This window comes from Agelaius phoeniceus, chromosome 5 (assembly GCF_051311805.1).
Source record: "Agelaius phoeniceus isolate bAgePho1 chromosome 5, bAgePho1.hap1, whole genome shotgun sequence".
Classification (NCBI taxonomy): Eukaryota; Metazoa; Chordata; class Aves; order Passeriformes; family Icteridae; genus Agelaius; species Agelaius phoeniceus.
In genome coordinates, this window is record NC_135269.1 from 23,517,667 (window position 1) to 23,530,158 (window position 12,492).

At 57.1% G+C, this 12,492-nt stretch overlaps 1 protein-coding gene across 2 annotated transcripts; it reads right to left on the reverse strand.

Annotated features, from left to right (window-relative positions):
• Positions 1-1,263: 1,263 nt before the first annotated feature.
• SUN2 (Sad1 and UNC84 domain containing 2) lies at positions 1,264-12,457 on the reverse strand. 2 transcript variants are annotated; one of them, XM_077178580.1, is made up of 18 exons: positions 12,334-12,457; positions 11,831-11,987; positions 11,072-11,244; positions 10,790-10,924; positions 10,504-10,599; positions 10,221-10,314; positions 9,977-10,047; positions 9,640-9,767; positions 9,077-9,298; positions 8,919-8,996; positions 8,789-8,832; positions 7,569-7,734; positions 7,257-7,484; positions 5,807-5,891; positions 5,604-5,719; positions 5,290-5,457; positions 4,778-4,870; positions 1,264-4,662 (listed from the first exon to the last, which is right to left on the reverse strand). In XM_077178580.1, the coding sequence occupies exons 2-18, from the start codon at positions 11,956-11,958 to the stop codon at positions 4,549-4,551; spliced, it is 2,139 nt and encodes a 712-aa protein (XP_077034695.1). In that variant the 5' UTR covers positions 11,959-11,987; positions 12,334-12,457; the 3' UTR covers positions 1,264-4,548. The 2 variants fall into 2 exon arrangements, with proteins under 2 accessions (XP_077034695.1, XP_077034694.1); XM_077178579.1 differs by having other exon boundaries at positions 10,504-10,611.
• Between the last annotated feature and the right edge of the window lie 35 nt (positions 12,458-12,492).

The following is a 12,492-nucleotide window of genomic DNA, read 5'->3' on the forward strand; positions in this document are numbered from 1 at the left end:
GTGTGTCTTCTTGATTTTTGTCCCTCTGGAAAACCAGGCTGAAATCCAGAGGAAGCAGGTTTGCCTGGCTCCAGATTCTTTTGCTGGCTACAAGAGGAGGCTGTGCTCATAGTGACAGCAGGGCAGGGCATGGCACAGCACAGGAGAGCTGCTGCTGAGCAACTGCACAGCCCTGACAGGTTTTACTCTGGCCAAAATGAAGTGCACCTCAGTGGCAGAGTGGTAAAATGAGAACACGGGTGTGGTGTGAGCTGTGAGTGGGTGTGAAGAGCAGATCTAGCAAATCACTTGGGGCCAGCCCCACCAGAGAAACTCTGCTAAAGGATGCAGCATTAGCACAGCACTTTCAGTGCCTGCCTACTGTGCTTCCTGGGACATGCACCCCACCTGTTTCTGCAAATACAGTGGGACTCTCCAGGGTTTGCAAGGAGCCTTTTTCTTTCTCCTCAGTTGATCTCAGAGGGTCACAAAGGCTTTTTCTGCTCTGCACAGCCCTTTCATAGGTAAGTGTTGGGCTGTGGTAGCCAGAGCCAAGGCCCACACAGGCCTTCTCCTCCTGGAGAGGGCTGGTCCAGGGCCAGCAGAGAGCAAGCCTGGCCCTAGCATGGCCTTCTGGGGGCAGCTGCATGGGTATTCCTCAACATAAACCTTCCTCCAAGCCCAGGTTAGGCAGACAAGGTTGTGACCCTCCTCAAGCCAGTTCAGTTTCCCATTTTTCAGCCTTTTTTATGCACCAAGTTAACTTCCTCATGCTAAGGAAAATGAAGTATTTCCTTTCTGCTTGCTTTGTAGCTGATGAGTAGTTAACAGCCCATGTGAAGGAAAAGAGAAGCAGATTCCCTGAATTGGGCTTTGTGTCAGGCTTTGTCCCTGCTAACCCAGCCTCCCTTACTGCTCCTTGGGGCCAGCTGGGCTCTGCTCATGGTAAGGCAGAGGATGGGAAGGCTTTGGGAGGTGACTGCAGAATGAGGACAGCCATGATATCACAGACTGAAGTCTCGTAGAAGTTTTTAGTCCCAAGGAATTGGAGGTTTTAGGAGAAAGTCTTGTTCTCAGGATTGTTTCAAGCAGTTTTTGCATTCTCAAGCCTGCTCTGTGACAAGGTGATGACTTTGTTAATGGCCCTAGAGTTAGTACATCAGGCTGGAAAATAAGGATTTGCCATAAAACTGTGTAGAAGAAGAGGTCCAAGAACAGCTTTGTCTACTAGCTGTGCATCATTCCCAACAGCAGATTCAGTTACAAAACATCCAAACCACTATGGGCAGTTTTGATATAATTTATGTCTTGGTCTTTTTTTTTTTTTTCTTGCATAGGCATAAATTACAATCTGTTGATTAAAAAATAAAAAGAACAAAACAGTGCAGCATTTGCAACAGGCTACAGCATCAAACACAAACTCCTGTCTGTAACCATCTGTTTCTGCAGGACTAATTCATAACATGTGTGTAGGGCAAACTGAGAAGGAGGGAGAATAGAGGAGGGAAATGGAGTAAATAAGAGAACTCTGCTCCCACAGCTGTTCTGCATTTCTCCTGCCTCACCAGGCTCATCTTCAGCATCAGCTCTAGGATTAAACACCCCTGGGCAGAGAAGCACATGCTGAAGCAGCAGTTTTCTGTGCCCTCTTCTTTGGCAGCTCTGGGCAGTGCTGCAGAAATGCTGCAAGCTACAATCTCGAGAGCCGGTGGCTTCTGGCACTTGGCACAGGGGCTCGGGCTGCAGCCCAGCACTGATGCTGAATTTGGGGGCTGAAAACCCACATGGAGCCTCAGCATATGTTCCTGGGGATCCTCACACATATGGCATGGTGAGGCCTCTAAAACCAGCTAGAAAAGAGCATGAAGCCCCAGGAGGAGCTCTCAGTGGTGGCTCCAGAGAGTTTTACTTCGAACAGCAAAGATTTTCACGTCCAAAGGACAGGGCAAGCTTGCACTGTAAAGCCAAATGCTCCCTAACCCAGACACAGCAATTAACACCCACTGGAAGGAGCAGAGATCCCACTACAACTCCATTTTCAGGGGAAGAGGTCACCTTTCCTGCCTCTCATCAGCATGCCTGATTTACCACAAAATCATTTTTTTCTTGGGCAAAGACCTTGTCTGTTCCTGCAGTCCAAGCCAGAGACCAGGGATCCAGAAGGAACATAGGAAAAGGGGTTTTCCCAGGCTCATGGTTATAGCTTTTGCTCCAGGAGCCAGAGAAAGGTGAGAAAAGGGAGAGCTTCATCTCTGCTTTCTCTTTATGATTCAAATAAATACAGGAGCTGGTCTGCCAAGCCCAGAACAGGTCTAGGCATTCATAAAAGCACAGCTCCATGTGCTCAGTGCACTCATGGACAGGACTCCAAGGCAAACGGGCAGCTGTAGACAAGTTTAAAATAACTTTGGCTGTGCCTGCCAAGAATTAAGACTAAGCTCAATATAGGAGAGAATTTATAGTCCCTGTCTCTGGCTCCAGGTCAGCTTTCTCCCTGCAGCAGGGCCTCTCAGCTCTGCAAGAGGCTCCTCAGGGTAATTTTAACCTGCTGGAGACAGGACTGTGCCCTCTGAGCTTGCTCCCCCTGCTTGGAGCAAGGAGACCCCTGCAGAAGGGATGTGCTGCCACCACCCTCACCCTCCCAGGCAGGGAGGGGGGGAGTCAAGGCTCAGCAGCTCTGCCTGATGCCCATCAGGGGATGCTGAAAGGAGACACTTCTTCAGCCCCTCATCCTCCTCTATGCCTATAGTGCTTCAAGCAGAGACCACCAGAGTGGGAATCAATACATGGTGCTCTCACAGTGTCAGGGGAAGGATGGTACCAGCACTGGACAGGGCTGAAACACTGACCATGAGCCCTTAAGGTTTTCTTTCAATGAAACACAACACAAACCTGGAGGCTGTTAACACCACCCAAGAACATAAGCCAAGCTGTGTGATGCAGGCCAGGACGTGGAGGGGCCAGATGGCCCTAGCACCCCTCAGCCTGGGGAAGGTCCCTGTGCATCCTTCCTCAAATCCCTGCTGTGCCTCCACCCATCCCAACAGTACAGGCAAGATTTACATGCCCACTGCAGAGAGAACTCCCCCTCCTGCTCCAGCCCAGTCCTCCCACAGCCAGGGCTCAGAGAACAGTGCAATGCCAGTAAGGAGAGGTAGGAGGAAAAGGGAGCCCTTCCAGGAGAAAGGAGGTCAGCCCGCACAGCCATCTGCCATCAAGGACCCAAGAGCTGAGGGAGCCCTGCAGGGGGAGGTGGCTCTGCATGCTGGCACCTGCAAGCCCCCCCAGGAGCCCTGCAGAGCCCTGGGGCAGCAGCTCCGCTTGCTGCCAACAGTCAAGTATACACAGATGCAGCCACGGGCAAGAGGCCACGGCCACATGTTGCAGTCTCAGAGCACATCCAGAGGAGGGAGGGCAGGAATGCCTCCAGCACCCCACCAGCAGCAGTGCACACAGGACCCCAGCTTCCAAGTCTAGCTACCAAGCCACCAACAACGTGAGGCCCATATTTTAAACAGCTCTGCTCATCTTATTCTAGCTTATCCTACTGTGTATGCTATTCTACTAAACAAAGCTCTAGCCCTCTCCACATCTAAGCCACTCATCCAAGTGGCACCATGTAACATTCTCTGGTTAAGTACAAATTGCATGGAAAAAGTATTTTTTCCCTTTGTTACTACAAACACCCCCCCCACAAAAAAAACAACCCCAACACCCCAACTGGAAAATAGCTCCCCTCCCCACCCCTCTTTAAAAAAAAATATCAGAACAAACCCCAAAGGAAAAGCAGGCAACAGGAATTTTCAATAGCATCACCAAGCTTAACACTGGGGAGGCAGCCAGCCAGGGAGGCCAACAGCTTCAGTAAGACCCAACTCAGCTACTGTCAGCAGGAGGGCTTGAGTGGATGGATGGCAGCACCAAGGTGGGCTCTGCCACCAATGTGTGCCACGCTCCTCTCCTCCCGCTGCCCCAAACCATTAGTTTTATGTTAATACTTCATTAATACTGTCTTATTTCCTCTCTGCCGGCCCAGCATTGGAGGGCTGGAGATCTTTACCCAAACCAACACCAAGGCAAGAGAAGTGACCCTGTGTAGAGGGGACTTGGTGGCCATAACCAGTGGCTCCCACCTACTGTGGCAGCACCAAGTCAGGCACCGTGGTCCCACACTCCCATCTCCTGCACCCAAGCCCACATGAAGCACATCACAAAATGACACACCCCTTTCCCAAGCCCTGGCCATGCTAGAAAGGAGTGGGACAACAGGGAAGAGGGGGCAGCGCAAACCCGATACAAAGTTAGCTTAAAAAGTTAAAATGTCCCATATGCACTGAAAACAAGCCAGGCTGCGCTAGGACCCACGTGGGATGCTCTTGCCTCACCACGCAGGTCCTTTGAAGAGTGAAAGCCTCACCCCTTCAACACCAGCTCTTCTCCTCCCCCCAGGGGAGCAGCTTCCAGGGGCGGCTGCTGGCACGTGCCAGGGTTTCTAGGTGCAAAGCAGTGAAGCAGCCACGTCCCCTCCTGCTGCCAGCCTGGCAGCATCCTCATCCCGCAGGACCGGGGTCAGTGCGCCGGCTCCCCGTGCACGCGGAAGCGGTAGATGCACGTGTATTCGGGGTGGCCCCAGTTGCTCAGCACCCGCAGCTCCACCAGCTGGTATGTGCCCATGGAGTCACCCTTGGGGAGGAGGGAAAAGAAAAACCTGAGACCTTGAGGGCTCTCTGCAGCTCAGAGAGCCCAGAGGCCCCATTTTCTTCTTAGGGGTCAGGTGGTCCAGGGGCAAAGCATTTACCTCCAAGTAAAATGTTTGGATGGGGTCGCCATCATGGTTGTAGGTGAATTGTCCAAGGAGAAGGCCCTCCTCCTCTCTTTCTTCCTTTAAGCCCTATGGAAGGGCAGGGAGGTAGAAAGGGAGAACCAGGGGTCATCAGAGAGGGAGACCAGAGGTGACGCACACATCCAGGGCAGAAGAGGGAGAGGGACACACAAGCGTGCTTGGCCCCCGCTCCTGCTCTTCAGGTCAAAATAGACAAAATGGAATAGGGACCAGTGGGGAAGGATGAAGGGGGGCAAGACCAAAAGTTACACCTACTCAAGCCCCTTTGTCCCTGTGTCCCCCCCCAAACTCTTTCTGAAACCCAGTGCTGCCCCTCTCCCCACCAGTATTGCTTCTTCCTCTTCTTCAGGATAAGACCAACCCCCCAGAGCAGCCCACAGCCAGGTATGGGGTTTGTTAGCCATCCCTTCCAGCACCCTCCCCCTGTGCTCCCCCCACCCCCCTCAGGTGTGGGTGAGGGCACTCACATAGACAGCAAAGTCCTTGGGGGCACTGGGGATGGTCCCCTGCGGTGAGAGGGCTTTCGGGATGTGCTCCAGCGTCACGGCCGTGGGGCGGATAATGCCAGAGAGGCGGATGACAGCAAAGCCCTCGGAGCCACGAAACGCCCAGCAGTTCCCAGGGTTGACGTCTGGCTACGAGCATGGAAGGGAGACGCCAGCAATGTTACCACCATCAGAGTCATTTTTCTCCCACCAGCCTGGCTGCTCACTTGGAGCAACAGCAAGAGCTCAACAAAAGCCCCATGAGCAGCAGCCCAGCCCTCCCAGTCAGCGCCCACCTGCAGGATGGCACGGGGGGACTGCGAGTGGTACCACAGGGGGATGCCAAACAAGCTCAGCAGCGCCGTCCGCATCTCGTAGGTCTCTGAGCAGCGAGTGTTGATGACACTGGCCCCTGGCATGAGGAGATGGCAGCAGGTGAGCTGCAGGACAGCCCCTCTGGTCACCTCCCCAGGACAGCTGGCTCATCCTGACCACCTACCTGCTGACTCGAGGGCATAGTCAACCATCCCCACACGGTCCTCGCTGTAGCGCTTCAGGGCCTGGCCCACGATGAGATGCACTTGCTGCAGTGGGAGCAGAGGGCACAGGAGGGTGACAAACTGGGGCAGGCATCCTGCCCCACACCCGCCTGCCCCTGCAGGGACAGAGGGTGCGAGGACCTTCCCGCAAAACAGCCACGGGACAGAACAGCCAGGGGATGAATCACCGTGGCAAAAATAAGAGGACGTGCATTTGGCTGGGAAGCCTCGTTAGAGGTTGCTAAAAATACCCCAGGGGAGAGGAGCTGTGCAGTGAAGGGGCAGCACCCAGGCACGCTGCACTTGCCTGTCCCCAGGAGGGGCTGGCCCAGAGGGAGGATATGTAGCACCAGACACAACCTGACAGACCACCCAGAATCATCTGCTCATCCCTCCTGCCCTGTCCCACAGGACTGATGGGAGCTCTCCCTGTCCAGAAAAGGAGGAGATGGCTGGAACATCCATCTGGAGCCAAAGCCAGCCTAAGGAGCTAGGACCCTGCAGCACCACTTTGGGTCTAAACTTTATGGAGTGCATAAAGCTCACACATACTATGGGGACTGCTAATCTCAGCTTGATCCCTCCCCTCCACTACCTCCACAGGGAATTTCCAGCAAATCTTTCCAAAGCAAGCAGGCTCATTTTTTCCCCTTGGTGTCATTCTGCTGAAATGCTTTGCAGCAAACAACTCCGCAGCACTGCTGAAGAATGGGGATAAGCAAGATGCTCCACCCCTGGAAGCCTTGATGGCACCTCTCCCACGTTCTGGGTGAAGGATGCACGAGCAGAAGCTTGGATTTTAAGACAGTAAGTGTGAATGCTGAGAACTGGTCAGAGAAGAAAGTCAGATAAACTTTCCCAGACATTCCTCTGGGAAGTTTTGAGAAAGTTCAGAGAAAGAATTAAAACAATCCTGCAGTTGGTGTTTTGAACTTGTTGTTAATTGTAAGATGTTTACAAGAAGGGTGCTGTTCCTAATTACCCAAGGGTGTGAGGGTTATTAACTAAGGACCAATCAGTCCTTAGTGAAGGACTCTCTATAAAAAGAATGTGTGGTTTCTAATAAACTTGGCTTTTGCCTTTTGAAAAGACACAGGAGTCGTGTCCCTTTATTCACCCATTCTCAATAGAACAGCGACAAGTAAGAGCCTTGCAGGGCTGCAGGTATCAGCACCTGTGACCCCTTCCAGAGCACAAAGCAAGCACAAACTGAGAAGGGAGTGGCAGAGAAGGAGTTTCAAGGGTGCTCTTGCATCCTGTGAGCCCAGGATCAATATCCCAGCTGTGGGGGCTGTCCCAATGCCTCTGCCATCTGCCAGGCACACATGCCAGCCCCCTGCATGCACGAAGGGGGCACAGTCCCCAACCCCGTGGTCACCTCATGTCCCTGGGGCTCAGGCCAGTACTCACCTCCTCTGTCACTCCTGCAGCCCCTCCTTGCCGCAGGGCCACTCCAATGCCAGCCTGAGCATCCTGTGCTGACAGTCTCCGGTCCTCCAGGACTTTTGCAAGGATCTTTTGCTCCAGAGCCCGGAGCTCTGCTTGCAAGTCTTCCCGCTGGAGGATGAAGGCAGCAGCACCATCCTGCTGGGACTGTGACAGGAACCTACTGATCCACACTGGGAACTGTGCTTCCACCTGGAACGGTGCAGACAGAGCTCAGCCTGGAGCAGGGACCCCTGCTTGCCTTTCTGCCAAACAGGCTGGGGACCGGGGACTCACATCTGACCGCACTGTCTTCAGCTGCTCCAGTATCCCCTTCACGTGCTTCCCCATCACCTCCTGGTCTGACTTGAGGCTTGCCAGCTCCCTCCTCAGCACTGCCACCTCCTGCTCCAGCTTGCCCACCTCCTGCTGGAAGGTCCCTCGCAGGCTCTCCTGCACCGAGCTGTGCCGAGAGAAAGGTAACAAAACCTTGTGCCAATAGCCCCAGTTTCCCCTCTGCAAACTGGGGGAAGAGGTTCATCCCACATCACCTATGCTCAACCCCATCTCCAGACCCAGTTTTAATCCCAGTGGCAGTGACCTCTTCTACTGCATCCCATGGGAAAGCATCCTCAGCTCACCCCTCAGCTGAAGGGCCACATTCACAGTGATGCAGAGCGACAGTGGCAAAGGTCATTGCTGCCATTGCTCTTGGGGCCCTGCTGCCAGCCACAGAATGGCAGGATGGGTCAGGCTGGAAAAGACCACAGTGGGTCATTTGGTCCAACCTCCCTGTTCTAGCAGGGTCATCCCAGAGCACATGGCACAGGACTGCAACCAGACAGTTCTGGACTATCTCCAGTGAGGGAGACTCCACAACCTCTCTGGGTAATCTGCTCCAGTGTGTGGTCACGGCACAGTAAAGAAGCTCTTCCTCATATTCAGGTGGAACTTCCTGTGCATCAGTTTCTGCCCATTGACTCTTATCCTATTGCTTGGCACACTGAGAAGAGCATTGCTCCAGCCTCTTATCACTCTCCCTTCAGTCACTGACACTGATGAGGTCCCTTCTCAGTTGTCTCTTCTCCAGGCTGAACAGGCCCAGCTCCTTCAGCCTTTCCTCCTAAGAGAGATTCCCCAGTCCCTCCATCATCTCCATAGCTCTCTGCTGGACCCACTCCAGGAGCTCCATGGCTCCCTTGTACTACTGAGGAGCCCAGAACTGGACACAGCACTCCAGAGGTGGCCTCACTAGGGCTGGGTAAAGGGACAAGATCACCTCCCTCAACCTACTGACAATGCTCTTCTTAATGCACCGTAGGATACCACTGGCCATTTTGGCCAGAAGGGCACAGTGCTGGCTCCCACAGACCCCACTTATGTATCCTTCCTTCCTTTCCCCCCCAAGACTACACCTCTTGATCTCTCCTTTGTCCCCAGCCAGGCCTGCAAATCCCTCCTAAGCCTGGCTGAGGGGAATTCACCCAGCTACCTGCCTGCCCTACAGCCAGTGTTACCTCTGCCACTCCGAGTTCAGCTCCAGCAAGCGCGCTTCCATCTCCTGCCAGGAAAAGGGAAGGGGTGAGACCTGTGACACCACTGCTGAGGGTGTCCTGTCCAGGTACCACCACACCCTCCTCTGCTTACCCGGGAAGCTTGTGCCATCTTGCCCAGGCGCCCGTCTAAATCCCTTTGCACCTGGGCCCGGAGCACATCCAGCTCGCCCTGAAGGATGGGGAACAGGGTGGAATATCAGAGCCTGGTCCTGCCCACTCCCATCTCCCTGCAGTGCCCGTGTCACTCACCTGGAGCTGGTTGGCCATGTCGGAGCGGAGATGCTCCTTCAGCCCCGCATCCCGGCGGCTCACCAGCCCCTCCAGCAGCGTAAGGATGTCCCCTGGGGGGGGCTCTCCCCCTGCTGTCACTGCTGCCGCCCCATGACGCAGCTCCCACCGCGACAGCTCGGCCTCCAGTGCCTCAAAGCGCTTCTCCAGGGACTGGAAGCGAGCCAGGAGTCGGTGTCCCCCCTGCAGTGACAGAAACAGGGTGTGATGCAGCCCCCCAGGGAAGTGCCTGCTCCACAGGACCCCTGAGAAAGGGGACCCTGACCACCCATTCCCCAGAGTCAGTGGCATCTTATTCATCTGTTGCTTCCCAGGAGAAGGCAGATGGTCCCCCTGCTCCATCCCAGGGACACCCCAAGGGTGAGATGGCCACAAGCTGGGGGAGCCAATGTGGAGCCATCATCTGCCCCATTCTCCACCATTCCTCACACCCTGGAAGCAATTGTTCAGCCATGGATCACACCGTCCCAGCTCTCCCTGCAAGGCACTCATCCCACCTGGACCACCATCGTGCCTTTGCTTACCTGGTCCAGCGTGGTCAGGTCCCCTGCCCCAGGAAGGTCAGAGGAGGAGGAAAGCTTTCCAGCTCCCCACCACGGGAAGGAAGGCAGGCTGAGTGTCGACAGCCCATACGGGTAGAAGTACCAAGCTCCTGAGCACAGAAGGATGAGATGGTCAAAACCACAGGCTGGTAATGGGCCACAGTAGTGGACAGGGTGGACATGCAGAGGCTCAGCCATCAGCATCTCCAGGGACTACCAGGAGACACTGGTTCCAGGCCAGCCCATCCCCCAGCCACGGCAGTGGGATGCTCTGCACTGCCCCAGATCTCAGGGCAGCACATCAGGGGAGGTGGCTCACCGTAGGCGGCAGCAGCGAGGAGCAGGAGGAGCAGCAGCAGCAGCAGGGACCTCTTCAGACGTGGGTAGCGCCTGGAGCATGGGGAAAAGAGAGGTGCCTTAGGACTGCAGCCACCTTCCATCACCTTTGGATGGGAGCCAGGGGGAAAGCAAAGACCCCACCACCCTCAAGGTGCCTCCCCTTTCCAGGGTCCTGCAGGTTTTCCCCACGCTTCCCCCATGCTGGTGTCCCCCAGCACACTCACCTGGAGAAGGGGACGCTGTCCAGGTGGGAAGCTGTGCCGGTGAGGCGGCGCCAGGCCCCTGCCAGCCCTGAGAACAGCCACCCCATGAACCGAACTGCCAGGAGAAAAAACAAGCCTCAAGAGGAGTCCTGACAGATGTCCCCTCCATGCCCAAGGGTGGCACCACAAGGGGATAAAACCCCTCCACCCAAACAGGGGATAGCACACACAGCAGCTGGAGAGTAGAGATGCTGACTGGCAGGAACACTGCTGCGAGAAGTGCCCCTGTCAGCCCTCCACTCACCTGGGGAGGTGAACACCTGCCAGAGGAAGGAGCCCACCCGGGAGGCTGCAGTTCTCAGACCTGACCCGGAGCTACTCTGGCCTGAGTAATAGTGACCTGGAAAGGAAGCTGCAAGTCACCAATGCAGACAGCATCTCGGTGCATTGCCCACAGCAAAGGCTTTGCACTGGGGGTGGCATCTAGAGGGGACTGGCAGCACACTGGCTGTAGCCAGGCCCTGGGCTGGTCCCCCTGGGGATGCCTCCCCTGCATTCCTGCCTCTACCGACCGACTAGTGCATCCCTACCAGCGTAGTCGTCTTCTGAGGAGTACCCAGATGAAGATGTGTAGGTGTCGTATGTCTTGCTCTCCAGCACCCCATTGATCTTACTGGACTCGGTGTCCCCTGTGCCTCTTCTCCTCCTGGTGGAGAGCTCTCCACCTGCCCCAAAACACAGAGTTCCAATGAGAAATCGCCCACCATCACTTCCACAAGGGGAAACCCAGTCAGCCAGCCTGGGCAGTTGCCCCAAAACTCTCCAGTGTCCAGGGAGGTCCCAAGCTGCCCTAGGAGAGTGGGAAGGCTCACCCCAGTACGTGCTGCTGTCCAGGTCATCATCCAGCATGGAGCTGCCCAGGGCAGCAAGGCCCCGGCTGCCCCCCAGGTAGGACTCGCTCATCATGGACTCGCTATAGTAGGAGGTTTGGGTGCTGGGGGCGGGAGAGAGGCGCTTTGTGCTACTCGATTTCCTCCTGATCGTCCTGCGGGAGGCGAGAACAGGCTCATCACACATGTGTTCTTACAAGGTGGGGGGGGGGAGGGGGGGGGGGGGGTGTCACAGTGCACTCATGGGGGGAAAGGGGGAATTCACCCCAATCCCTCGACCAGCATCGCTTCCCTCCACACCGGATGGCGGCAGCTTTCGGAGGCTGCAGCCTGTGCTTCACAGAGGCCTCCCGCCCGTCCCGGGCATCGCTTCCGTTCGCACCGCTGCGGTTTTCCGGCCGGCACTCGCAGCGCACCTCCCTCCTCCCTCCCTCCTCCCTGTCGCCATCCAGCTGCGGCTGGGGCTGGCACCCGGCCACCCACGGCGGGCTCCCGTGCCGGGCCCGGGGACGCAGAGGAGCCTGCGCCGGGAGCGCGGGGCTTTGGCCGGAGCAGGGGCACGGCCAGTGCCACAGTGCCGAGGCGGCCATGCCGGAGCGCGCCGGGCTCACCGTCACGCTCCTTTCGCGAGCTATCCCCACAGCCCACGCAGGAAGGTGCCCGGTCCCTGGTGTGGGATGGAATGCCCCGCCCGTGTCAGATTTGGGCAGGGGGAAGCCCCCACTCGTGCCCCCCACTAACCTGCCGGTGGTCTCCTTGAAGGGGAGCTGTGTCCCACCCAGCAGAGATGTGCTGCTGCCGCTGGTCGTGGCATCATCGTCCCCGGGGTAATAGCGGCTGGTGACAAGGCGCTGGCTGCGGCGGGACATGGCGGCAGCAGAAGGGGAGCTCGGCTCACCTGGGGGTGGGGAGAGGGCGGGCGGGAGAGGGAAGTGTCAGTGGCAGGGTCCCTGGAGGGACGCACCCAGCGGGATCCCACTGGCGGGGACCCCGCCCCTGAGGCAGGGCTCCCGCCCCACACCGAACGCCGTCTCGAGCTGGCGGCCGTGGGGTGTCCCGGGATGGAGCCGCCCCCCGTACAGGCCGGAAAACCCCTTCGCCTCCTTTCCCGCGCGTGGAGCGGCTGCCCCCGGCCCCTCCGCGCCCCCGGCCCGACACATTACCCCCCGAGGCCCGGTACGGAGCCGGCCGGCCCGCAAGCCCCCGCCTTTGCCCCGGCCGCGCCGTCCCCCTCGCAAACGCACCGGCCCGTGCCGCGCAGCGGGGAACGATCCCCTCCGTCCTTCCCGGCCGCTCTCGCCGCCGCCGCCGCCGCTCCCTTTTGTTTTGCGGGGGAAGGCGGCACCCGCCTCCCGCCCTCCCCCCGGACACCCCCGCCGCCGCCCCGCCCCGCCCGCCGCCGC